This window comes from Microtus oregoni, unplaced genomic scaffold, assembly GCF_018167655.1.
Source record: "Microtus oregoni isolate MIOR12 unplaced genomic scaffold, Mior012 000024F_ref0000369, whole genome shotgun sequence".
Lineage (NCBI taxonomy): Eukaryota > Metazoa > Chordata > Mammalia > Rodentia > Cricetidae > Microtus > Microtus oregoni.
Window position 1 is genome coordinate 31223231 of NW_024543083.1, and position 26659 is coordinate 31249889.

Genomic DNA, 26659 nt, shown 5'->3' on the forward strand with positions numbered 1-26659 from the left:
GAATCGGTGGTGGCACACGCCTTTAATCCCAGCACTCACAATGCAGAAGCAGGCAGATCTCTGTGAGTTTGAGGCCGGTCTAGTCTAAAAGAGCTAGTTCCAAGACAGGCTCCAAAGCTACAGAGTAACCCTGCCTTGAAAAACTATAAAAAAATTACAAAATCCCAGAAAGGAAGTTAAGGGCTATAAGATTTACCAAAACAGGAGAAGTAAAGGGTATTGGACTCTAGCGTCCAAACACTGAGGTGGAGTTGCCCCCAATGACCACCTCTCACACCACAGCTGATGCAAAAGCATGAGGATTTTATTAATTCTGTCATGACATGGTCCCTCAGCACTCGAGAAGCCGAGAGACCTCAAAAAGTTGGTACAGGCTCCTTTTAAAGTAGAAGCAAAGGGGGTTGTTCTTTAACTGTTATGATTGGCTTTTTCAAAAGGGCTATTACCCATAATTGGCTGAAGAGCTGTTGCCAGATCAGATGAGGTAAGAGGTCATTTTGACCCCATTTCCCAGGGGACTGAATCAAAATATATGTGTATGGGTAATTGTTCAGAAACTGAGTCAACATCTTAAAGGTTATCTTGCTCCAATTTCTAGAGAACGTGCATGTGTAGCTGTTAGGTCCTTGGTTCCCAGGGGAGGAAGGGAAGCACTATGGCACAGAGGCTGAGAGGATTCAGAATTGTCAGAAATGGCTTCAGAATTGTCTTAAAGTTTTACAAGGGTACTTCGTGTGTGTGTGTGTGTGTGTGTGTGTGTGTGTGTGTGTGTGATTAATTCTATAGAGAAAGGAACATACTTAAAAAAGAGCCAAGAGACCACAGATATTATATATCATAGGGGAAGTGAACAGGCATTGTGGAATTCACCATTAGAACCAGTCTTTCTGGTGTTCCTGGGTTCCAGTAAACAAAAGCTGGAGGGATTCCAAAGATGTGGGTACTAGCTTAAAAATTATTTTAAGAATCACAGAAAGAAGGTGTAGGGAAGACTGTTATACTGAATGGTGGGAAGAATTATCCTGTGTTTGTGAGTCACAGAGAAACTCTCTGCAAGCAGAGTCCCATGAGGCTGTGTTGTGGGAGCAAGAAGAAGGGAGAGAAGTCTCCAAGAGCAGCAGTAGCAGCAAGCATCCCTGTTCCAGACTAAGCCTGAGCTGGAGCCTATCACACATGCAAGAACAGACCAAAGGGCAACTTGCAACCCAAGTCTGGAGCTAAGAGAAAGCAAGAATGAAGAGGGTCTTTTGAGGACTTGCAGCTAGCTGCACAGAGCCAGGTTCAGGGAGCAAAGACCCAAGGAAGTTTGGAGGAACCCTGCTGACTCCAAGGGACAAAGCTCCTCTGCAGCAAGTCAGATGTTGGGCTAAAAAAGCAAAGTCTGTTTTCCTTGAGGGGAAAGTGTGGAAGTCTCTGTGTACAGGAAGGACACCTGACAGGAACTATTGAGGCTTGCCTCAAGTAAAACAGCTCTCCTTCTTCCTCTGCTCTGTCACTGTTGCTACCTTCATGTAAAAGAAAAGCACCAGGAAAGCTGAGGTACAGTGAACTGGAGCAAATGTGCTTTGGGGCAATTGTGAAAGTTACAAGGTTCTGAATTGCACTGCTGTGAGTCCTCATGCAGAAGTGGCCTCCAGTTGCCAAGATGCTTCCCCCTGGATGGCCAGGATCACTCTTCATTTCATACTGACCAAGCATACCCAGCAGGGGTGAGCAAATGCTAGTCTACTAGGCTCCTGCAACTGCTGGGCTGCTGCAAGAGCTTTTTCTGCTCCTTCAGCCGATAGCCTTTAAGATACCAGTCCACTGGGGGCATGGTCTCTTATACTTTATTTTTTTATTTTTTATTATTTATTTATTTATTAAAGATTTCTGCCTCCTCCCCACCACCGCCTCCCCCATCAAGTCCCCCTCCATTGTCAGCCCAAAGAGCAATCAAGGTTCCCTGCCCTGTGGGAAGTCCAAGGACCACCCACCTCCATCCAGGTCTAGTAAGGTGAGCATCCAAACTGCCTAGGCTCCCACAAAGCCAGTATGTGCAGTAGGATCAAAAACCCAGTGCCATTGTTCTTGAGTTCTCAGTAGTCCTCATTGTCCACTATGTTCAGCAAGTCTGGTTTTATCCCATGCTTTTTCAGGCATGGGATGACTCACTCATATTTGGTTTCTAGCCATAAATAAAGGACATGGAACCTATAATTCATGATCCCAGAGAAGCTAAATAAGAAGGTGAACCCAAAGAAAAACATATAGGCATCCTCCTGAATATTAACCTTCGTCAGGCGATGAAAGGAGACAGAGACAGAGACTCACATTGGAGCACCGGACTGAAATCTCAAGGTCCAAATCAGGAGCAGAAGGAGAGAGAGCACAAACAAGGAACTCAGGACCACGAGGGGTGCACCCACACTCTGAGACAATGGGGATGTTCTATCAGGAATGATGGAGGAAGGTCATTGGTTAAATAAAAAGAAACTGCTTGGCCCTCATTGGTTAGAAGATAGGTGGGAGCAGTAAACAGAACAGAACGCTGGGAGGAAGAGGAAGTGAGCTCAGACTCCACAGCTCTCCTCTCAGGAGCCGATGCCTCAGAGAGACGCCATGCTCCCAGCTCTCAGGCAGACGCATGCGATGAAGCTCCGACCCAGGATGGACATAGGCTAGAATCTTCCCGGTAAGCGCACCTAGGGGTGCTACACAGATCATTAGAAATGGGCTAAATTAATATGTGAGAATTAGCCAGTAATGGCTAGAGCTAATGGGCCAAGCAATGCTTAAAAGAATACAGTGTTCATGTAATTATTTCAGGTAAAGCTAGCTGTGCCGGCGACAGGGTGCTGGGGACGCAGCCCCACTGCTCCTGTTACTACACAGGAACTCACCAAGGCCAGCTGTCCTGGGTCTGAAAAAGCATGGGATAAAAACAGACTATCTTATACTTTAAAAAGCAGTGGGAACTGGGCATTCTCTCTCCCTTCTCGCTCCCTTTCCTTTGGCTAGACTCTCTGTTTTCTGTTTGCTACAAGAGGACTGTTGTTAAGGACTGTAATCTCTAAGTTTTTTTTCCCACAAATAAATAACTCTTTTTATTATCCCTTGTAGTAGGAGGAGCGGATCATGTCACACAACCCAGCTAGATTAACCCCCAAAATAATCACACAGAAATTGGCTTATTATATCTAGCCTCTTCTTGGCCAACTCTCACACCTTGATCTAACCCATTTCTATTAATCTGTCTTCAACACGACATCATGGCTTACCGGGAAAGATTTTAACCAGCATCAGTTTCAGGCAGGGGCTTCATGGCATCTGCCACACTGCCCTTATTCCCAGAATACAGTTCTGTCTGCTCCGCCCACCTAAGTGCTGCCCTATCAAAAGGCCAAGGCAGTTTCTTTATTCAACCAATAAAAGAAACACACAGACAGAAGAACCTCCTACATCATTTCCCCTTTTTCTGTTTAAACAGAAAAGAAAGACTTTCATTTCAACTTAGTAAAGTTACATATAACAAAAGTTATCAAGGAAGAATTATGTTACAATATTTATATCTATTTTATCTTTTATCTTAACAAAAGAAAATTATAATTATCTATCTATTCTTTAACTCCATCAAAGACTCCAGAAGGATACAATATTACCTAAGTAAATGATAAGTAAGAAACTTGCAAAACTGTATAAATGACAGAGACATCTCACTGCCTGGACAGTTACCCAAAGTTCTTCTGTACAATTGTGACATCCATCTTCAGCCTACAGTCCCATAGTGTCCAGCAGACTTTTCCATGAAGCAGGAAATTTTAAAGACAGTTTAGTCACTTTTTTTCTGTGTTCTGTAGAATATCTCGCAGACTCTTTCACGAAGCAGTGTAGTGATAAAAGCGGCGGGCTGCATCCCGAGCACCCTGGCCGCCTGGCTAGCTTATGCTCCAAAATAACAACACACAAACTGTATTCATTTAAACACTGCTTGGCCCTTTAGCTCTAGCCCTTACTGGCTAATTCTGATATCCCAATCAACCCATCTCTAATAATCTGTGAGCACCAGTCCTACCGGGAAGATTCTAGCCTACGTCGATCCTGGGTCAGAGCTTCATCGCGCGTGTCTCAGAGAGCAGAGCTATCCCCGTGTCTGCCCAGGAGAGGGGAGCATGGCGTCTCTGCTCCAGAGAGCAGCTGTCGAGTCTGAGCTCACTTCCTATTCCTCCCAGCATTCTGTTCTACTTACTCCACCCACCTATGTTCTAACCTATGAGGGCCAGCCAAGCAGTTTCTTTATTTTTTTAACCAATGACCTTCCTCCATCAAAGCAGGAACCCTGAAGGAACATTTCACCTTTAGACAAGTTCAGCAGTCCTCTTTCTGTGGGTTCTTCATGACCAGTTTATGCAACAGTCCAGGCAAGAGCACTTTCTTGCCCAAATGGCTAAGGAGCCTCATCGATGCCCATTTTCCTTTTGAAGTAGCTGGTAAACTGAAGGCGTAAGTCATAAACAATGCCACACCAGTTTGGAATTATGATTAATAGGGTGGTATTTATTTAAAGGGTAAAAAACTTACAGCAGCCCTGTGCGCAACAAGGAAGGGAGTCTAGTCGCCAGCGGAGCAGGAAGTGAAGAGAGAGAGGAGAGGGAAGTGGCCGTTTTTTTAAAGGGAGAGAGACCACGCTCCAATGGGCTGGTATCTCAGCGACGATAGGCTGGAGGAGTAGGAGGACCTCCCATAACAGTAAACATTTTAAATGTCATATTCTGTTGTCTTTGAAAGATATAAAGAATGCCTAACTGAAATATATCTCTACATATCTAGAAAATCTAACTAACATGACTACAAGTGTGGCTATTATCCATTAACAACATATATCCTAATTATACATTATATTTTTAAATAAACTACACAATCACAATACCATAATCAAGATCAGAAAAACATATACATATAACAAGATTTTCCTTAAATTTATATCAATAAAGCCAAACCCATACCAAAGCAAATTATTTATATTTATATCATATCGCCCTTTAAATGGTAAAGAACATTTATAAACAATATTTTGGAATATGGGCATAGTTTTTTCTCTCCAAACTGCTTTGAGCTGTATGGGGGCGCTGTTAGTTAGGTCTTTTATGGTGTATCCTGTGTGTCAGGTTCATCTCAGTCTGCAGTTGAGTGAAGTAATTTTTGAGGGTGTTTACAGCAACCTTTCAGAAGGGCATGGTGTATCATACCATATTGGTCTAGAAGCAATCCACAGGGTCTCATCCTCTGTGAAAACAAAAGAAGAACCACTTTTTCAAAGCATCATATTCTTAGACCCAAATTCTGAAGTCAAGATACCTTTATAATATACATGTTGGGTTAGCTTAGCAGCTCATTCAATGAAATGTGTATTTTTGTATTTAGCTACTTTACAGTCAAAAAATTCAAAGAAAACACAATAATATGCATATTTCAGACTCTCTGTATTTTCCATCTTTACATGGCTTAATTTTTTTTTACTTTTTTAATTCTATGACTATCTGTATTCTGTCTTTAAAGACTTTATCCTTTTTTAAAGCATTAATTTTATTTTATGACTATTTAATACTCTTTTTCTTTTCTCTCTTCAGCTTATGTATGTCTATCTAACACTATGACCCATTTAGAGGTCTTTTATGTCTGAATCTGTCCTATTACACTGTCTTTAATTTTCTACTCTCTTGAAGAGCTTTTAAAATGATAAGCAGCTTGGTTGCAGTTGCTCTGGATGTTGGCTCCACTTCTCTCCAATTTCAAAATGGTGGATGTAACATTTCTGCTAAATTTGGGGGCAACAAGTAGGAGTCATACTTGGTACTTTAACTCTGAGAATAAGCATGCAGCACATAAACTCTTTCTTTCTGAGTTACAGCCAAATCTGCCATGCAGAGCACTGTGCAGCCTAGAAACATCTCTGTGTTTGGTGGTGGGAATCTGTCATGCTCTTCAGCCTGCCTAAGCCTGATCTCACCGTCTGCCCAGGTGGATAGCGCCAAGCCATTGGTATGGTCTCAGAGTACTTTCTCCCCGATCCTGAGTGGGCACACAAACATCCTGTCCCACAAAAGCCATTGAAATGCTTAATAGCTGGCATTTGTACTGGCAGCACAGCCCAGGAAACCACGTTTTAAAATTGCAGGGGTTTTTTTTTTTTTGGTATGCTGCTGAGTCGGGAAATTCTCTCTGTGGAATGCTACCAACAAACAGAAAAAAAGTTGTATTAAACTCTCTCTCTCCTGTTTAAGCCCTCTCAGGTTTCTAAGTGGATTTAGCCCCAACGTTGGGGACCAATCTGTAGTAAGAGGAGCGGGCTACGTCCTGCTGTCCGGCTAGCTTAACCCCCAAAATAACCATAAGAGAATTTTATTAATTAAATCAATGCATGGCCTATTATATTTAGCCTCTTCTTGGCCAACTCTCACATCTTGATCTAACCCATTTCTATTATTCTGTGTTCACCACAATGTCTTGGCTACCAGGAAAGATTTTAACCAGTGTCAGTCTCGGGCTATAGCTTCGTGGCATCTGCCACACTGCCCTTATTCCCATCATACAGTTTTGTCTACTCTGCCCACCTAAGTGCTGCCCTACCAAAAGGCCAAGGCAGTTTCTTGTTTTAACCAATGAAAGCAACACATAGACAGAAGAATCTCCTCCATTAATCCTTAGTTCTTAACTGGTGTGGGATTGTTTTACAGCTTTATCCGGTGCCCAACATTTGGGTTTAGAACCCCCGGCTCTACTGAAGGCAGCCAGTCCGGCTCAGCATGAGCCCTCTCTCAGCAGGCTGTGGCCTGTGTGTGGAGCCAGCAGTTTAATACAGAATCTCGCACAGAGGCTTTTCAATGGAGCAACCACAATTCTTTTCCCTTTACAGGCCTTGTATTGGCTTCAAGTACCCTAGTGTTTGCCTCCCACTGCAGACGTTTTGGTGAAACGAGGGCTTTCCCCAACTGAGCCAGCTGTTCTGCGGCATTCTAACATTTTGTTTGCATTTGCCTATTCCATTGCTCTAGACATCCACAGAGCACATTGTCTGTGATTTATCTTTTAGCATTCTGTTCTAAAATCAGATTTCAGACTGGGCACAGGTGAATTCACGTGCACCACTACGTCCCATTGGATTAGTTTTGTAGGTGGCCCACAACACCTAACTGACAGGTTACGGTTATTGCACCTAATCCAGCTAACTGAACCACAGGGAAGATTTAATATCCTAAATATAGAGCATAAGTTGCTAACTTAAAAGGACAATATGTCAGAAAATCTAATCATCCAAGGTTTCAATAGCCTCTTTACTTACACCATATGCAAGGTTTTACAAGACATATATGATGTCTCTTCTACATTGCTATTTTTGTTTCTGGGCATTAGTCTTCTACTCAATATTTTTTCTTTAAAAAATGGTTTGACAATGAGGCATTTGTAGAAATGGTGCAGTCTTTTCAGACTGAAACCACACTTCTCAGGAAGGAGGTTGGAAATATGAAGAAGGATACAGCCAATTTAACTAACAAAACTCAGTCTACTGAGATACTTTTGGAAATAGCACAGACTGATAGTAATTTACTTAAAGGAAAATTCAGCACTCTAGAGAAGGAAACAGCCAATTTGAAACATAAAACCCAATCAATGACAGTGGGTGCTGAAATATTATTTGAGAGAATTCTCACTGCTGAATGCCTTAATCAGACTCTGTCAAAGAGGTATGTCAGATTGGTTGATAGAATGTCTCTCCAGGAAGGTAATATGCATACTATAAAGATTATGTCCAAGGATGAGACATTATCTCTACTGAACAGACTTTATCCCTCCGAATCCTCTATGGGGGCATTAGAGCAAAACACTGGACAGGAGATCCAGACATTACAAAAGGCAGTGGCATACATATTTGAAAAGATTGAGGAAATTATCAAATTTGATGACCAGGAACAAAAGGTAAAAAGGCAAAATTTAACCTCGCTGGTATGTAAAGATCTCCAGGATATCCTCCCCAGAGTTCTGGCTGCCTTTCCAGTAATAAAATCAGAAAAAGTATCTGTCTCCAAGTACCCTAAGATTGTCAAGGAATATAAATGGGAGCCTATATGTATGACTGATCTAAAAGAAATTAAGCAAGCAATTGTACCTTATGAACTGTATTTGTCCTTTGTTAGGGAAATGATCAAAACATGAGCAGAAGGTGAGAGAGCAAGAGCAAGGAACTCAGGACTGCGAGGGGTGCACCCACATATTGAGGCATTGGGGATGATCTATCGGGAACTCACCAAGGCCAGCTGGACTGGGTCTAAGAAAGCATGGGATAAAACCGGATTAGCTGAACATAGAGGACAATGAGGACTGCTGAGAAATCAAGATCAGTGACACTGGGTTTTGATCCTACTGCATGTATGGGCTTTGTAGCAGCCTAGGCAGTTTAGATGCTCACCTTACTAGACCTGGAAGGAGGTGGGAGGTCCTTGGACTTCCCACAAGGCAGGGAACCCAGACTGCTCTTCAGGCTGATGAGGGAGGGGGACTTGATTGGGGAAGGGGGAGGGATATGGGAGGCAATGGAGGGGAGAAGGCAGAAATCTTTAATAAATAAATAAATAAGAAAAAAATGGGCTTTCAGTAGCAAAGCCACACATCAAGATTGGGCTCAGTTAATCTCAGCAGTCCTAGAAAGTGGACCACAATTGTTTTGGCGGTTCTTCTTAAAAGAGGAAGCAAGAATTTTAGAGCAACAAGAAAAAGCAAAAGGATTTGAGATTTCTCTAGATCAAATCCTAGGTGAAGGACTTTACTCTGATCCTCAGGATCAAGTTCTTTATGATGACCACACCTTGTCCCTTTAAAGGCTTGGGACAGGATTCAGGAACTGTAAAAAAAGAGTTGAATCATATCTTAGGGTTAAACAGGGTCAGAGACAAACTTTTAGTGGCATTTTGCAAAGACTGACTAGGGCTGTATACATCGGGGTAGCTGACCCAGAAGCTAGATGTATAATAATTGAATCTTTGGCTTATGAGAATGCCAACATTGAGTGCAAATGGATCCTTGGGCATTTAAAGATCAGATCAGCACCCTTGGAGGAATGGGTCTTGCATACCATGAATGTTGAGACACTTGACTCTGATACTGAAGTGTGGGTAGGAGAAGCTATTTCCAGTGGTAAGAGACAACATCAGAATATCAGATATTTGTATTGTCATAAAATGGGATGTCTGAAATGGGATTTTAGATAACGGATTCCTAGGAATAACGCCCCCTCTGCGAATGGCAGAAATAGGAGGACTCAGCCTCCATGTATATGTATGAGGTGTTTATATATCAGTATATATATATATATATATGTGTGTGTGTGTGTGTGTGTCTATATAAATAATGTTTATGTTTTCCATGATGAACAATTGATTTTCCTACAGATCCTTTTCCTGCTGCAGTAAACTTTGAAGTTTCTAGGAAGAAGATGGGGCCCCCCAGCAACCACTCCACCTAGTCAAGATGACATCATGATGTAGCAGTGCTACTATAAAACCATGTTGTGGGGCTGGGTGGTGGTGGCGCACGCCTTTAATCCCAGCACTTGGGAGGCTGAGGCAGGCGGATCTCTGTGAGTTTGAGACCAGCCTGGTCTACAAGAGCTAGTTCCAGGACAGGCTCCAAAACCACAGAGAAACCCTGTCTCGAAAAACCAAAAAAAAAAAAAAAAAAAAAACATGTTGTGTACCAGCTGCTGAAATGGAGCACCTTCTCATATTCTGGCCAGAACTCCAAATGAGAACTCTGACAAAAATTATTGACTGATCCGAAATTGTTTTCAACTATACTAGACAGTAATTTTGGAACTTAACCTCCACTTAATTTTTGCAGGATCCCACTCTGAGAACACTGCCCCTATGAAAGCTGGAATGCTCCATATCCCCCAAAAGTTTGTCCCATAGGGTTGAAAACACTGTTTGGGGGTTGTTGGCTACTGCATGTACTAGGTATAGGGTTGGGGAGAAAACTATATTTGTTCAAAAAAGGGGGGATAATAATAGTGGGTAATAGAGTAAATATTTGTGAGCTATTATTTATGGATAATTACATTGGTATAGTTTTGTATATTGATACAAGTTCAAATTCTATCTGTTCCTTTTGTTTACATTTGTACACCTATGCAACGTTATTTTGTCAGATTTTATATATGCATGCTTTTTCCTCAGCTTATGACATTTTGTATATTGATATGACTTTTAGGGTATATTTTCATATTATTATAAGTCAATAGTTATTCATGTTTGTTGTACCTATATTCAGATCAGGTTTTTTAGATACATAGAGATTGTTTTCTTTCTAGATAGGTATTCTTCAACCACTTCAAGGATCTATGGAACATGGCATTTAAATAACTAAGGTTCTGTTGACGTGAGGCATGATTGCTTCTGACAGCACCAATCTATTCCTGAGAGAATATTGAGCACCAAAGATACTCCACTAGGAGCTTTTTTTTTTCTTGGCAAAACTGTACTTTTGGCAAGGAACTGAAAATGCCTCAAGCACTGACAAGTTCTGAAAATATTCTGTCAGTTACACTAGGCCTTAGCCTAACGTGGTTGCTTCAGCGTTGCAAAATGAGACATTGGGTGATTGCTCAGATAGCTAATTGTCTCTGTCATGTATTGCTTGCTTTGGAAGCTGCTTGATTGTACTTCCTGCCTGCTCAAGTAATATTATCTTCCTTCTCAGACCTTTTTTGGTATTGAAGATTAAATAGTCATAGCTACTGTACTCTTATGATCTAGCCAAACATTTCCTATACAAGACTTAGACTCCATATGATAGAATGTTTATTACAACATTTATCATATGTTCCTTTCTTAATATTGTTTATGCTGATTGTAATTCTAATCTTTTTTATTTTTATTCTTTTATTGATATTTATTGAGGTCTACATTTTTCTCTGCTCCACTCCCTGCCTCTCCCCTCCCCCTTCATCCCTCCCGCAAGGTCCCCATGCTCTTCATTTTCTCAGGAGATCTTGTCTTTTTCTACTTTCTACTTCCCATGTGGATTAGATATCTGTAAGTCTCTCTTAGTGCCCTTGTTGTTGTCTAAGTTCTCTGGAATTATGGTTTGTAGGATAGCTTTCTTTGCTTTATGTTTTAAAACAACCTATGAGTGAATACATGTGATAATTGTCTTTCTGTGTCTGGGTTACCTCACTCAAAATAATGTTTTCTAGCTCCATCCACTTTCCTGCAAAATTCAAGATGTCATTATTTTTTCTGCTGTGTAGTACTCCATTTTGTAAGTGTGCCACATTTTCCTTATCCATTCTTCAATTGAGGGACATTTAGGTTGTTTTCAGGTTCTGGCTATAACAAACAAAGCTACTATGAACATAGTTGAGCACATGTTCTTGTAATATGATTGAGCATCCTTTGGATATATACCCAAAAGTATACTTTTGGTATTACTGGGTCTTGAGGAAGGTTGCTTCCTAATTTCCTGAGAAATTGCCACACTTTCATCCAAAGGGGTTGTACCAGCTTGCATTCTCACAAGCAATGCAGAAAAGTTCCATTTTCCCCACAACCTCTCCAGCATAAGTTGTCATCAGTGTTTTAAATCTTGGCAATTCTTACAGGTGTAAGATGGAATCTCAGAATTGTTTTGATTTGCATTTCTCTGATGATTAAGGATGTTGAACATTTCCTTAAGTGTCTTTCAGCCATTTTAAATTCCTCTGTTGAGAGTTCTCTGTTTAGGTCTGTGCTCCATTTTTTGTTGTTGGATTATGTGATCTTTTGGTGTCAAATTTCTTGAGTTCTTTGTATATTTTGGAGATCAGACTTCTGTCTGATGTGGTATTAGTGAAGATCTTTCCCATTCTGTGGGCTGTCATTTTGTCATGTTGATAGTGTCCTTTGCTTCACAGAAGCTTTTCAATTTCAGGAGGTCCCATGGTTGAAATAAGAGCGGCAGGGCTGCTTATGCCCGAAATAACAACACACAAACTGTATTCATTTAAACACTACTTGGCCCATTTCTATCTAGCCTCTTCTAGGCTAACTCTCGCACATGGACTAGCCCTTTTCTTATCATCTGTGTAGCACTGGTCTTACCGGGAAGATTCTAGCCTACGTCCATCCTGGGTCGGAGCTTCATCACGTGCATCTTCCCGGGAGCGGGGAGCATGGCGTCTCTCTGAGGCATCTGCTCCCAAGAGGAGAGCTGTGGAGTCTGAGCTCACTTCCTCTTCCTCCCAGCATTCTGTTCTGTTTACTCCACCTACCTATGTTCTAACCAATATAATGGGCCAAGGCAGTTCCTTTATTAGCCAATGACCTTCCTCCATCATTTCCCCTTTTTCTGTTTAAACATAAAAAAGGAAGGCTTTAACTTTAACATAGCAAAATTACATATAACAAAACAGTTATCAAGTAAAAATTACAATAACCTTTATCATAACTAAGGAAAACTATAACTATAACTAACTATTCTTAACTCCATCAAAGACTCCAGAAAGATACAATATTACCTAAGCAAACAAAAAGTAAGCAACTTTTAAAACTCTAGAAATGACAGAGACATCTTGCTGCCTGGACAGTCACCCAAAGTTCCTCTGTACAATTGGGGCATCCATCTTCAGCCTTCAGGCCCATAGTTTCCAGCAGACATTTCCACAAAGCAGGAAATTTCAAAGGCAGTCACTATCTGCTTGTCCTGAAGAATGTCTTGCAGACTCTTTCATGAATCAGGAACCCCAAAAGACCATCTCACCTTTAGGCAAGTTCAGTAGTCTTCTCTTCGGGTTCCCTGTGTCCAGTTTATGCAATAGTACAGGCAACAGCAGTTTCTTGCCCAAATGGCTGTCAAACTCTATAAGGATCCTCTTCAATGCCCATCTTCCTCTTGAAGTAGATTGGTGCTTCCAGGAGCAGAGTGTCTCATTGTCTTGAAAAGTCCTAAGTTATTAAAACATTAAATGCCATATTCTGCAGTCTTTGAAAGATATGAAGAATGTCTATCTAACTGAAATGTATCTCTATATATCTAGAAAATCTAACTAACATGACTACAAGCTTGACCATTACTAATGATTATCCATTAACCTATTTCTTAATTATACATTACATTTTTTAATGAACTACACAATCACAATATCTTAATCAATAGCAGACATATGCATATACATATAACAAAATTGACCTTAAATCTCTATCAATTAAGCAAAATCTATACTAATATAAATTATTCATATCTATATCATATCCCCCTTTAAATGTTAAAGAACGTTTATAAACCATATTTGGGTACATGGGCACAGTTTTTTCTCTCCAAACTGCTTCCTCCTGAATGGGGGCATCGCTAATTAGGTCTTTCATGGTATAACCTGTGTGCTAGTTTCATCTCAGTTGGCAGTTGAGCGAAGCAATTTTCTGAAGATGTTCACATCAACCCTTCAGGAGGGTGTGGTCCATCATACCATATCGGAATAGAAGAAATGAACAGACTCTCACCCTCTGTGAAAACAAAATAAGAAACTCCTTTCCAAAGCATCATGTCCTTAGATCCAAATTTCAAAGTCAAGGCATCAAAATATCTATGTTGGATTAGTTCAGCAGCATTTATAAATAAATATCTTTCAACAGCTGTTGCTCTTTCTTCAGCACTCAAATAATTCAGAGAGCATAATAGCATACAGTATCAAAATTCTCTGTGTATTTTCCATCTTTGTGCGCTTTATTTTAACCTCTATTTTGTTTATTTTTACTTTTAACTTTTTGCTTTTTGAGACAGGTTCTCTGTATCTTTCACCTGAAGTAACTCTGTAGACCAGGCTGTCCTTGAACTCTCAGCGATCCACCTGTCTCTGCCTCCCAGGCATTGGGATTAAAGGTGTAAGCTAGGACACCTTGAAATCACAGAGAACTGTTTGTCTGCCTTCTAGGCACTGGGATTAAAGGCATGTGCTACCACACCTTGAAGTCACAGAGGTCAATCTCCCTCTGCCTCCCAAGTGTTGGGATTAAAGGTGTGTACTACCACACACAACAACTCTCTTCCTTTTTTTTGTTTTTTACTTTAAGAACTTCAACTTTTAGTCTGCATATATTTTTAACGCACTTTAAACCATTCAGAAATTTTCTTTGTCTTTGAATCTCTCTTTTCTGTATATCTCTCTTTTTCTGACCACATGAGTCTTTAATTTACCAAGCAATCTCAGTAGGACTAAAGGCGTGGCTTTGCCAGCTAGATGTAGCCCATTCCCTAGCTTTCCAGCCTCATGGCTGAGGTACTGGCTGTAGCCATGTTTACTGCCACAACTCTATGGCATTTTAAGGTCCCTGCCGGCAAGCGAGCTTTAGCAGCCTGTGCTTGCAAACCGCATGAACCGCCTGTGTAAAAGAGTCGGAGTTTGCCCTGGCAGGACAGCCCAGAAAGCCGGCATTTTTAAACGGCACAGATTTTTTCCTGCTATGGCTGAAAACCGAAAAGCATGTGTTCAGCTTTTTGTCAACACCCTTTAACTGTTTCGTGGCAGGACCTCTTCAGGAGCTGCAGGGTTTTGCAGGTAAAGCTGAGTCAGGAAGCCTCTCTTAGTTGAGAGCGCTTGCTTGCCTCTAGCAAGCAGAGCAGACCCAAGAAATTGCCACAAGAAACATGCTTTACTCTATTCTTTTCCAAGCTTTCTCAGGCTTTCTGTGGACTCAGTTACCTACACGTCTGGGCGCCATCTGTTGAAATAAGAGCAGCGGGGCTGCGTTCCCAGCACCCCGGCCGCCTGCTTGGCTACCTTATGCCTGAAATAACAACACACAAACTGTATTCATTTAAACACTGCTTGGCCCATTTCTATCTAGCCTCTTCTAGGCTAACTCTCGCACCTGGACTAGCCCTTTTCTTATCATCTGTGTAGCACTGGTCTTACTGGGAAGATTCTAGCCTACATCCATCCTGGGTCGGAGCTTCCTCCCGTGCATCTTCCCGGGAGTGGGGAGCATGGCGTCTCTCTGAGGCGTCTGCTCCCAAGAGGAGAGCTGTGGAGTCTGAGCTCACTTCCTCTTCCTCCCAGCATTCTGTTCTGTTTACTCCACCTACCTATGTTCTAACCAATATAATGGGCCAAGGCAGTTCCTTTATTAGCCAATGACCTTCCTCCATCATCCCATTTATTATTTGTTTCTTTCAGTGTCTGTGCTGCTGGAGTTATATTTAAGAAGTGGTTCCCTGTGCCAATGAGTTCAAGTATTCTTCCCACTTTCTCTTCTTTAAGGTTCAGTGTGGCTGTCTTTTTGTTGAAGTTTTGATCCATTTTGACTTGAGTTTTGTACATAGTGATAGATATGGGTCTATTTTCATTCTTCTATATGTTGATATCCAGTTGTACCAGCACCACTTGTTAAATCTGCTTTTTTTCCATTTGATAATTTTTTTGCTTTTTTATCAAAGATCACATGTTCGAAGATGTATGGATTAATATTTGGGTCTTCTATTTGGTTCCATGTGTCCTCCTTTCTGTTCTTATGCCAATACCAGGCTGTTTTCAGTACTATAGTTCTGTAGTAGAGTTTTCAGTTTGTTTATATGATGGATTACACTGACAGATTTTCATATGCTGAACTATCCTTGCATCTCTGAGATGAAACTGACTTGATCATGGTGCATGATGGTTCTGATGTGTTCTTGGATTCAACTTGTCTAGAATAAGTGACAGACCATTTTCAGAGGCAAGAAATTTTTCAAAACTGTCTTGCCCTGTCTTGGCAAGATTTGACAGTCCTCTTTATCCATTTCTGGATACTACATATCTTGTCAGTGGTTGAGGCATTGACATTTCTTTGCCCAATCGCCAGTTTTTGCCAAGAAGAAAACAAGCTCCAATCGGAGTGTCTTTGGTGCTCAACATTCTCTTGGGAATAGATCGGTGCTGTCAGGAGCAATTTTGTCTCACTTCAACAGAACTGTAAGTTGTTTAAATGCCATTTTCTACAGCTCTTTAAAGTGGTTGAAGATCATCTATCTATGTAGAATATAATCTCTATGTATCTAAAGAACCTGATTAGTCAAACTATAAGTATGACTATAGATGACTATTGATCTTAATAATTTTTAATTATTGATTAATAATTCTTAATACTTATATAATGTAAAGACTAAGACAATAAACAACTGTGCAATAAATGAGGATAATGTCCTCCAAATGTAAACAATGTGTAGTATCTTGATCAGAGGTAGAAATGTACACTGCAATATGATATATATATATATAAATGTTTTAAACAGAGGTAGAAACATGTATGCATATAATATTCAATATAATTTAACTTTGTATCAATATATAAGAATCTATACAAATGTAATTGTCTATAAATAATAGCTCACAAGTATTTACTCTATTAATCACTATTATTATTAGTGTGAGTAAACTCATACCAATCTATTATCCCATCCAATTTTCCTTTTTTTTGAGAGATCCCTGAGCTTATAAAATTTCCCCCTAACTCCCAACCCTATACCAGTTATAATCAAACCCTAAATGATGACCTAACCCTGAGGACAAACTTTTTTGGAAGGGGGGTTGTCATACTTCTAGCTGTCGTGGGGGCAACCTTCTTTCTAGAGGATCCTGTGAAAGTAAAATGATGGTTAAGTTTCAAGATTAATGTCTGGTATGATTGCAAGTAGTCTCTGAGTATTTTGTGGAGGTCTGGCCAGAACGTAAAAAATGTGCACCATTTGAGCTAACTAAGTTGGAACCATCTTGTGCAGTTGGTACCAGAGATGGTCTTGTAGTAGTGCTATCAGCATCACGACGTTATGTCAATCAGGTGGAGTTGTTGTGGGGCCCCATCTTCTGCCTGGAAGCTTCAAATGTCACTGTACAGAAATTCATTATTCATTGCAGAAAACTTAAGCATCATTATATAGACATATATATTCAATGAAAGGTATGATAAATACAATAATAGATATGAAGAAGAATAAAATTTTTCTAAATTGTTTTTTGTTTCTGTCCCATATCAAATAGCTCTTGATATGATATTGAAATTCTGGATTTTTTTTTCTTTTAACAACATGTTTGGATTGAAAGAAGGACAGAGTCATTGTCCAACTCTAAAACCAGCTCTATATATTCATAAGTATAAATACATACATATATATGTACATATATAAATATTTTTTGTTCTTACGAATGATAGTTGATTTTCTTGATGATCCTTATGGGGTAGTTATTTTTCCATCTGTCATTATTCAGACAGCAAGGGTCTCTTGAATTTTTGTAGATGAGTGTTTTCCTGCAAAGACAAGAACAGAACCCAGCCTTCGTCCTATATGCTTTCCTTACCACCTGTATTGTTATCATCATTGTGGATGAGCTCCAAGAGGTTTCTCCTCTTCAAACCAAATCTTTATTAATTTTGATGGTATACATAATTTTTCATCTCCTGTGGAAACATGAGCAAAACTGCTTTTCCAATGCAACACATCTGGCTTCCATTTTGAGGTCAGTACATCTTTGAAATAAACTGGTTGATTTAATTCAGCAGACTTTTCCATTATCCAATGTCTTTCTGCTGCTGTTGTTCCTTTCTCATTGGCATTAAGAAAATTCAAGATCAATAAAGCATTATGTAATCTATTTTAGGGGGCATTTTCTACCCCTGTTTGTTTGTTTAAGATATCCCTTATAGTTTGGTTTAATCTTTCTAAAACTGCTTTCCTTTTAATCATTAACCTGAGCAGCTCCTAAGGTGGACCCAAAGCATGCTGGGTTTTAAAGTTATTGTTTCTTATATAAAATGATTACCAGAATATTGATCTTCTATTGCTTTGCTTATGGTAGAAAATGACTTAAATATGAAACTTAAAACAAGAAGAAAAAAAGCCTAGTTGTTCTGGATGCTAGAACATGTCTTTAACCTAGCACTCAAGAGGCAGAAGAGTTTAAGAACACTGTAGTCTACATAGATTGGTCAGGGATGCAGAGTGAGATTTTGTCTCAGAAAGAAATGAAACCACTTGTCTGCAACAATAGAAAATTTACAAAACTATCAAGAATGCCTAGAAAAGTACACTGATGAAGCAAGTCAGGTTGCAATAAATACTAAGAAATTCATTTTGTGGGACAGTCTATGTAAGATAGTTTTAAACAAAAAAGACAATATGAAATGGTAAATGCAAATACAAAGAAAATAATTTGATGGGATTCCCTGAAACTGAAAAGCTTCTGTAAAGTAAAGGACACGATCAATGAGACAAAACGGCAATGAACAGAGTGGGAAAAGATCTTCACCAACCCCACATCAGACAGAGGGCTGATCTCCAAAACATAGAAAGAACTCAGGAAATTAGATATCAAATAACCCAATAAAAATAGGGTACCGTACTAAATAGAGAACTCTCAACAGAAAAATATAAAATGGCTGCAATACACTTAAGGAAATGCTCAATATCCTTAGCCATTAGAGAAATTCAAATAAAACTCTGAGATTGCATCTTTCCCTTTAAGAATGACCAAGATGAAAAACACTGATGACAACTTATGCTGGAGAGAATTTGAGGTAAAAGGAACACCACTCCATTACTGGTGGGAGTGCAAATTGGTATAATCACTTTGGATATCAGTATGGAGATTTCTCATAAAATTGAGAAAAAGCATACCTCAAGACCCAGGAATTCCACTTTTGGGTATATACCCAAAAGATGCTCAATCATACCACAAGGACATTTGCTCAATTATATTCATAGCAGAATTGTTTGTCAAAGACAGAACCTGGAAACAACATAAATTCCCCTCAACCAAAGAATGGATAAGGAAAATATGGTACATTTACACAATGGAATACTACACAACAGAAAAAAAATCCACTGAAATCTTGAAATTTATGAGCAAATGGATGGATCTAGGAAAACATTATATTGAGGAAGACAAATACCATATGGACTCACTCATAAGTGGTTTTTAGATATAAATCAACGAAAAACTGATCTACAATTCACAACCCAACGAACCTAGAAAACAATGAGGACCCCAAGAAAGACATACATGGATCTAAACTACATGAGACATAGAAAAAGACAAGATGTCTTGAGTAAATTAGGAACATAGGGACTATGGGAGAGGGTAGAATGGGAGAAAAGAGGAATGGAGGGGAGTAGAAGACAATATATAGCTCAATAAAAAGAATTTAAACAATTAAAAAAGAAAATATTTAATTTTAAAAGAAAGTTGTTTTATAGTCACACCTTATTTTAAGGAGGGAAACAAAACCAACATTTTTCTTTATATTGTTCATACTCAAGATAAAATAAAATGGGCTTTCTGTTTTAGGAAGAATGCTATCTCCTGGTTCTTTGTGAGCCAAGTAATTAAATGGTATCTCTTTATCATTATCTTTAGAACAGAACATCTCTGTTCAAACATTGAGAGAAAATAAAAATGCTTTTGAAGTTTGTAGATCAATAAGAACTTCCTGCTTTGCACAAAGCTCAAAAGGTCAAGCCCACAATCCACTAGAAGATGCCAGGAGTTAAAAGATGCTTAAATACTGGGGCCTGCCAGCTGTGAGCAGTTGCACAGCCGAATCCCAAGCAACATGAAGTCTCTTCTTAACCTGCTGCTCCTCCTGTTTTTTGTCATCATCAACTCCAAGGTCTATAAGCCCTGTGAGTTCGCCAGAACTATGAAAAGAAGTGAAATGGATGGCTATAGGGGATTCAGCCTGGAAAACTGTAAGTCTCCTCTACTTGACCCAATCAGATAAGCACCCCCTGAGAACAGGTACATAGAAGCAATGAGTGAGCAGAGAGAGAGAGAGAGCTGGAGTCAATAAGCTTTGGGATTCCTGTGTGTTTGCCTTAGTTTGCTTAAAAACATTCTTGTTTTTTCATCAGTGATACTGGGGTGATGATATGGGAGGGGACATTGGTGCTTTGCAAAGGCAATAGGACCTGAGGTGCTCTTGTTGTATCACCGGGTTGTCCAGTTACTTCACATTCAATAGTCCCGAAGGGTCTGAGAAAATATGCGAGAACTGACTCATTCAGAACTTGAGTTATGAGAATCTGGAGTGATTGGTATCTGTCTTTACTTCTCTTTCCATGGTATAGACCTTCTTAGAGAAATTTTCAAAGTTTTTCACTTTCTTATGCAAGGCAGAGGGATCCTAGTTTCCTCAGTTGCTGCTTAAATGTGTCTTCTGAAACTGCAAATAAAATTATTTGGCATGCTTCTTCACTCTGGGATGCCCTCTTGTTCTGCAAAACAAGGATGAGGAAAAGTTGTTCACAACTTCCCACATCTAGTGTGCTTTTCAGATTTGAAAAAGCAGGTTAGTGCTCACCAAGTGATTTTTAACGAACAAGTGAACAGACAAATGCATATGTGGAGATGGATGGATGGATGAATTGGTGACTAGCCTTTCCTGTTCTAGTATTCTCTTTTCAATATTCTCATCAGGCATTTGAGATGGTACACAACCTGGAATTCAAGCAATGAGACACAAAAGCAAAAGACTGAATATTCTGGGACAAAGTAAGATACTTTGATGTGGGAGTGATTTCTTTCTAATCTGTTGCTTTCATTGGTTAATTAATAAAGAAACTGCCTAGGCCCATTTGATAGGCCAACCCTTAGGTAGGCAGAGAAAACAGAACAGAATGCTGGAAAACAGAAGCTAAATCAGGGAGTCGCCATGATTCTCCCACTCCAGACAGACACAGGTTAAGATCTTCCCTGGTAAGCCACCTCGTAGGCTACACAGATTATTAGAAATGGGTTAGATCAATATGTAAGAGCTAGCCAATAAGAGGCTGGAACTAATGGGCCAGGCAGTGTTCAAAAGAATACAGTTTCTGTGTAATTATTTCAGGTAAAGCTAGCCGGGTGACAGGACACAGCCCACCGCTCTTACTACAATATTTAGTGACACAGAGAGGAAAAAAGAATTCTAAATTGACATGCAAATTCAGCTTGGTTATAAGAATGTTTCTCTGAAGAAATCCTTACTTTTCTCATAGTCACATCTTCTATGTATTTGATGTTAGTTTATAAAATTCAACTAATCCCTATTTGTGTTTCTATTTTATGCAGTGGTATCTTGAGGATAGATGTGGGAGGGAAAACCAATTGAAGAAATAGCTATATTACTTTAGTGATTAGAGCACAGTTTCATGTAAAGAACTGAGTGGCCTGGCATTTTCTTTGTAGACCAGGCTGGTCTCAAATCCACACAGATTTGTCTGCCTCTGTCTAACAACAGCTAGGAATAAAATCGAGCACCAGTGTGACCAGTTCATCTACTTGAGTATTTAAAAAAGTTCTTCTGTTTGTTCTCAAACTGAATTGTCATCAAAGAGATTTTTTGGGGGGCACTTGAAAGTCACTTGATGACTAGGTACAGCAGTTCCATCTACTGGAAAGGCAGAGGGAGGGAGACAGGTATGGGAAGGGGAAATCACTTGAGGCCAGAGATTACCCTGAATAACACAGCCAGACCTGACCTGAACTAGTGGTAGCATATTTTATAATTTAATCATATGGTGGTACTTATAAAGTAAATCACTTGTAAAATACAGCCAGCTAATTTTGATATCCAAAATGAATCATTTGCTGTTGCTGCTTATTGATGAATATCGTTTTTCTTTTCAGGGATGTGTTTGGCTCAACACGAGAGTGGCTTTAACACAGGAGTTGTAACCTACCACCGTGGACACCAAAGCACCAGTTATGGGATATTTCAGATCAATAGCAGACACTGGTGTAATGATGGCAAAACCCCCAAAGCAGTGAATGCCTGTGGGATACCCTGCAGTGGTAAGACAAAGCAAGTTTACAAGGATAGCAAGTAACTCACCTGCTTTTACATGCAAAAACAGAGATTCTGTGCAGGAGACAACACTGAAGGAAACATCAGGAACCTGGGGAGACTCTCTTGACTGTTAATTCATTGTTAAGCATATCAAAACTAGCCAAGGAAGACAATAGGCTCAAGGCATAGCTTGGTGATAGAATGCCCTGCCTACCAAACAGAGGTTCCTTGAGTCCACTTCAAAATTTCTGAATGAATAAACAAAATAGAACCTGACAAGATAGCTCAGACAATAGAATCTCCTAAGACCCTCGGAACCCAAATAAAAACTGAGTTGGTGACATGCATCTGTAAGGGAGTCTGAGACAGGCAGACCAATGGGATTCACTGACCAACAAGCATCACCTAATCCTTAAGTCAGTTCCAATCGCTGACCCTGTCTCAGAAACAATGTGGACTGCTTTAAGAGAGCAGCTCCTTAGACTGTCCTGTGACTTCTATATGCACAAACACACATGTGCAGGTTCACTCATGCACATACCACCACACAGTGACACAAATGTTAATAGAAAATTAAAAAATAAAAACCTGGTATCATACAAACTTTGTGGGGTTTTTGAAACCTATTCTCACAGGCACTCACCCATACACAGACACATCATTAAATTAAAAAAAATATTTCTAAGGAATTGTCATTTTATAACAAATGTTTCTGGAATATGTGCCACTTTATTCTAAGTCTCCTTCTGCATATTTTGTCCTGAAGATTTCTATTCTGGCTGTTACCTTAGGCATACTTATGGTTATTGTTGTACGGTCATTTTAAATAAATGAATTTTATTACACAGATTTCTATTATGTACAAATGAAGATATCTCTATAATAAAGACCATATGAGGGAGGGGAGCAGAGAAAAATGTAGAGCTCAATAAAAATCAATAAAAAAGATGTGAAGAATTAAAAAAAATGACCATATGCTAGGGTATCACTAACTCACTGGTATTTTGTTCAACTGGTTTTTACTTATATGAACTGATGTGCTCTTAGTTTTGAGAGACCTTATAGTGAACTACTAATGTCAAATTTTGACTTAAGCTTGTTAGAATGCATGTCCAGACAATCTAATTCTTTGACTTAATAAAATAACATAGATTTATATGCTTAAGATAAACTTATTCTTCATAAGAATAAAAGAAGTTTATGTTGACAGGGAATCCTACATCAAGTTTATAACAGGGTGGAGGCCTGGGATGGTGCGACTTGAACTCATACAGTTGCAGAAGTAATATGTAATTTGTAGTGCATGAAGAAAATGGTCTATTCTGCCATGGTGGGAACTGAACTGAAGACTAGCTACATTTTAGTCAAGCACTCTAAGCAGTGAACTATTCATTTCTACTCTGTTAAAGTTGGTTACTAAAATTTTTAAGAGAAATGAGATGTGGAACATTTTAAGCCTACATAGCCTGTGTTTGAAGGCATATTAGAGACTCATCTGTAGTCATTAAAAGGGAATAGAAACTATAGGGAAAGAGGAATATCACTCGAAATTTGCCTGCTAAGAGTGTTGATGTAAATGGAGATCTTTGGAAAACATTCTTCTAGACTTTAAATCTATGCTGTAGGTCCATGTAGAGTTATATCATGCACAGATGTATTCACATAGGAACGTGTAAAGATTTTACAATTATACCCAAATTAAATTATATTTGCATGGGTTCATAAGTTAGTTATTATTTAAAACTACATTCATAGAAACTAATTTTTGCCTGGCATATCATTATAGTGAATAAAACTGCAGCAGCAATATTCTCTATGCTGAAAATACAACGCTTAAGTCTTGAGTCTTTTCTTTTTAAGGCTTATTTATTTATTATATTTACAGTTTCTACCTGCATGCCTGAAAAGTGCACCAGAGCTTATTAAGATGACTGTGAGCTACTTTATGATTGCTGGGAATTGAACTCAAGATTCTGGAGATGAGTCAGTGTTCTTAATCTTGAGCCATCTCTCAAGCCCCAATTCTTGAGTCTTAGAGCACCTGGCTCCTTTTATTTAAATTCCTAGGAAGAGCTTTATTCACAGACTTGTACATTGTGTTCTTTCTTAAAGTATTCATTTATCTTTATGGGTGTGTGTATTTTGCTTGCATATAGGATTGTGCACTGCTTGTGTGCCTGGTACCAGTGGAAGATAGAAGAAGGCTTCCATTTCCTGGAACTGGAGTTACAGTCCCTAGAGAGCTGCCATGTGGGTGCTGGGAATCAAGTTCTCTGGAAGATGATCCAGTGCTCTTAGCCACTGAACCATATGTCCATACCATTGTTTTTCTTTTCTTCAGGATATATCTCCACTGCTAGACCCATGCGACAGTTCCAGCATGTTCTATTTTCCAGTGTGAGAATAAAGAATAACTTCCCTCATGGTCACTGACAGTCCCACAGCCTCTAGTGACTCTTCATTACTAAAACATTTTCTTTAATTTTTATTCAGTGCTGGAATTCGAAGAATATACTACTACTGAAGTATATCTCAACCCCTAGGGACTTCACAAATGATAAATTAAGTGACTTACACCATATCAACTGGATAGAATCAAGAGACTCTGTCTTCAATAATCACAGATTCATGGACACTTGGAAAGTAATTTCTTTTATTCACTGTTTGGTGCTGCAGAGGAAAGCTGCCTGGATCTGAACTGAAAATGGGTTCTGTAACAATCTTCGTCATTCCTCACACCTGTCTTTCAGTTTTGCTCCAGGATGACATCACTGAAGCCATAACATGTGCAAAGAAGGTTGTGAGTGATTTAGAAGGCATCAGAGCATGGTATGTTGGAACTTTGAAAGGGGGAAAAACTTCTGGTTCTGTTGATTTATGCAGTGAGTCTTTCTAAGGCTCAAGTGTCATTATGAGCTCTACAAATACAGCTGGGGCTTTTATCTACACCATTACTTGAAGTAATTTCTCCAGATTGTGAGAACCCTCACATTTTACTACTCCTTTGTCAGGCCTCCAGATTATTTGTAGATCAGTTCACTGTACCATGCGTGTAATGTCACATTGACATTGAGCATCCTGTGCTGCGCTGAGGGTTTTGAGAGATCCATACTGCCATGTAGACATAGCTGCATCAATCAGCAGTAGTTTCTAGATGAGTCTACAATCCATATTTCACATTAGATCTTGGCCCAGGTCAGAATCTCCATTAGTGTCACTGTTACACTATCTCCCTGCAAATGTTTGAGAATGCGTGTGGCAGGGAGACAATTTTTACCATTTTTCCTCTGTATTACTTTCTCCCACAGGAGGGCATGGAGAGCCAAATGTGAAAACCGAGATATCACCAAGTATCTTCAGAACTGCAGAGTCTAATCACTGGACACTACCACTGCAGCTCATTCTGTTTCTTTCTCGCTCTAGAAGTAGTTATGGGAAAAATCACACTTTCTTGTTTTCCCCATCAAACAAGCAGGCTTTAAACAAAAGCAGGAGCAAAAAGGAGAGTGTTTCCTAAAAGGTTTCTGCTGCCTTCTTCATTATTTTAAGCAAAGCCTCAGTTTTTCAGTTAGATAATGCAGCAGATGGTGGTGTCAGTGATCTAACACTTTGGCCATCAAACATATCTCTATACTTCAGTTATTCACTTATGAAGTAATTCACATCAAGTTTCACTGGAATTGATCTTCATGTCTCCCTTGTTGGAAAGAATTAAAACAAAACATTGATACGAGACAAGTTGATCTCAGGTAAAATGGCAGCTGTGTGAGCTCCCAGGCCTTGTGTGCAGGCCCAGCACCCAGACAGTTAGAACAGCCACTGTATGAGGAGAGCTGGAATTTTAAGGAAAAAGAACTCTGAGTGAATATAATTATACTCAGAAACCTGTTGGCATGAACTCTGTGACCTTTCAAAAAATTATTTTCCTAGAACTTGTCCATTTATACCACTTAATTCTCACTCATGTGTCAGTCTATTTTAACCCTTGAGAGAGTATTCCCATCCCCTTGCTGATCATGAGGTATTCCAGAGAGATTAGTGTCTGTGCTAGCCCTTAGCTTTCTTAAAGTAGCTTCATGCATATCAGCTAACTCTGAGACAGATGAGCTTGGATCCTCAAAACTAAGAGCACTGTGAAAAACTACAAATTACCATTAAATCATTTCAATGTACATGTTGTCTGTGTTTACTTTCATATGGTGTCTCTGGGGGAAATTGTTTATATATTAGGAAAAACAACATGGCACTCTCACCTGCAATTAACCATCATCTACATGCTCACCTCCACACAACCAGTGTCTACATCCTCACCTACTAATAACCACTACCTACATCCTCACCACACATAACCAGCATCTTCATCCTCACCTAAATAACAACTGTGCCTATATCCTCATTTATAGATAGTGGTTGCCTATATCCACATCTACATATAGCATCTGCCTATATCCTCACCTGCATGAAGCATGTATCCACATCCTCACCTACGTTTACATGCAATCAGGTGAATATTTCTGTGGTAATATTCAAGAGCAACCTGACCAATCCCTCTTTTCCCTAATGGGCTTATAACAAAGTAATTCCCACATTATGATTATATCTTGCCATCTAGTCCTCTTGGGTGTTTACTTCTTTTTATTCTAGAGTTTTCAAACGTTCTGTTAACTACCTAATGTGGGATTTCTTTCAGCTTCTTTTGTAGTCATTTAGTGCTATGGACTTTCCTCTTAACACTGCTTTCATTTTGTCCCAAAAATTTGGGTATGTTTTATGGTCATTTTCATTGAATTTTTGGAAGTACTAAATTTCTTTCTTTATTTCTTCCTTGGCCCATTGATGATTCATTTGAGTACTGT

At 39.4% G+C, this 26659-nt stretch overlaps 1 protein-coding gene across 1 annotated transcript; it reads left to right on the plus strand.

Moving 5' to 3' along the window:
- The first annotated feature begins 19589 nt into the window (after positions 1 to 19589).
- LOC121462313 (lysozyme C-2-like) lies at positions 19590 to 25975 on the plus strand. Its single transcript, XM_041673838.1, has 4 exons — positions 19590 to 19725; positions 21644 to 21808; positions 24554 to 24632; positions 25112 to 25975. Exons 1-4 carry the CDS (start codon positions 19590 to 19592, stop codon positions 25176 to 25178), a joined length of 447 nt encoding a protein of 148 aa, XP_041529772.1. The 3' UTR covers positions 25179 to 25975.
- Positions 25976 to 26659: the final 684 nt, after the last annotated feature.